At 33.5% G+C, this 1,195-nt stretch overlaps 1 protein-coding gene across 1 annotated transcript in view; it reads right to left on the bottom strand.

Moving 5' to 3' along the window:
• Positions 1-270: 270 nt before the first annotated feature.
• LOC103139693 (vomeronasal type-2 receptor 1-like) overlaps positions 271-1,195 on the bottom strand; it is a 15,160-nt gene continuing 14,235 nt past the window's right edge. Inside the window, exon 19 of the mRNA XM_016672585.1 lies at positions 271-1,190. Coding sequence (XP_016528071.1) covers positions 926-1,190 — 265 coding nt within the window. The 3' untranslated portion in view covers positions 271-925. The remainder of the gene's footprint in view (positions 1,191-1,195) is intronic.

Genomic DNA, 1,195 nt, shown 5'->3' with positions numbered 1-1,195 from the left:
ATGTTGCTGTGGTTCATCTCTGGTCATTCTGTTGGAGTCTTATTAGTTGCGCTCATCCGGTGTGAAACTCCGGAATTATAAAAGATGTGTATTTTGATTCTGTCTTTAGAATATTTATGTAAATAAATTAATGTGTGGATATTTGTTTGCACCTTTTGATTGCATTACATACATCCAAAATGTTGCACATCAAAAAAGAAATAAACAAAGTGCCACAAAACAGATTTATTTGTATGTATACCAAATAATCAGCTAATCTAAATAGTTTTCATCACGTTTGGCCAGCAATGAATTTCTGTAAGACAAAATTATGTTCAGTCCAAAAAAAAGCCACAACTTCCAGGTTCTCCATTGCTGAGCATAGAGATGTTTCTCATGGTAGTGAACAACAGACAGTAACAGAGATGTTCACAGCTGGGGAGGAAAAAAAAATCTCACCAGTTAGAGCGAGACTTTACTCTGGAGAGTCTTCTTTTATAAGTTACTCATGACATTACAAAAGTAAAACACAAAATCACTGAGGAAAATAGTAAGCACTGCCAGACTGAATTAGATAACTTGGAACACATCTAAAGATTGAAATCTCTTGGCAAAATAGAATTGTTATTGCATGTATGCATATAAAAAAACAACATTTGATCAGATCAATAATATCTAGGTAAAGGTGATAAACATATTTTTATAAAACTTACACCTGCACCGGTCAATAATAATCACAACGATAACATATGAAGTTGTACAGTTGCTAAAATCTAACCATAATAAAATGCGTCACAATAAAATAGACACATAAAGTCTGGAGAAACTAAAAACAAAAAATTAGGTGACAAATTTATTGCATTGATACTGAGATCCATTGAAAACATTTCCAAATTATACCTCCAAGTTACTAATTTCTAAAATACCTGCAAGGACTTTGGAATGTTTAGGAATTCAATTGATAATACACTTCTTCTGTAATTCTGCTGCTATTCTTTAGATAATTTATCATCAATTGCTTTTCAAATATTTTCTTGGTGTTCTTCTCTGGTTGACACAAAATGATGAAACATTTTGGAGCAAATATACACAGTATCAGTCCAAAGCTGGAGGCCAGAATGGCAAATATCTCCACAGCCACAGTGAATTTTCCAGGAGAGCTGACATAAGCTGGGATGAAGGTGATCCAGACGGCACAGAATATCAACATGCTGAA

This window comes from Poecilia formosa, unplaced genomic scaffold (genome assembly GCF_000485575.1).
Source record: "Poecilia formosa unplaced genomic scaffold, Poecilia_formosa-5.1.2 Scaffold63, whole genome shotgun sequence".
Lineage (NCBI taxonomy): Eukaryota > Metazoa > Chordata > Actinopteri > Cyprinodontiformes > Poeciliidae > Poecilia > Poecilia formosa.
Note: the sequence above shows the minus strand (reverse complement) of the source record. Positions and strands in the feature narration are given on the sequence as shown.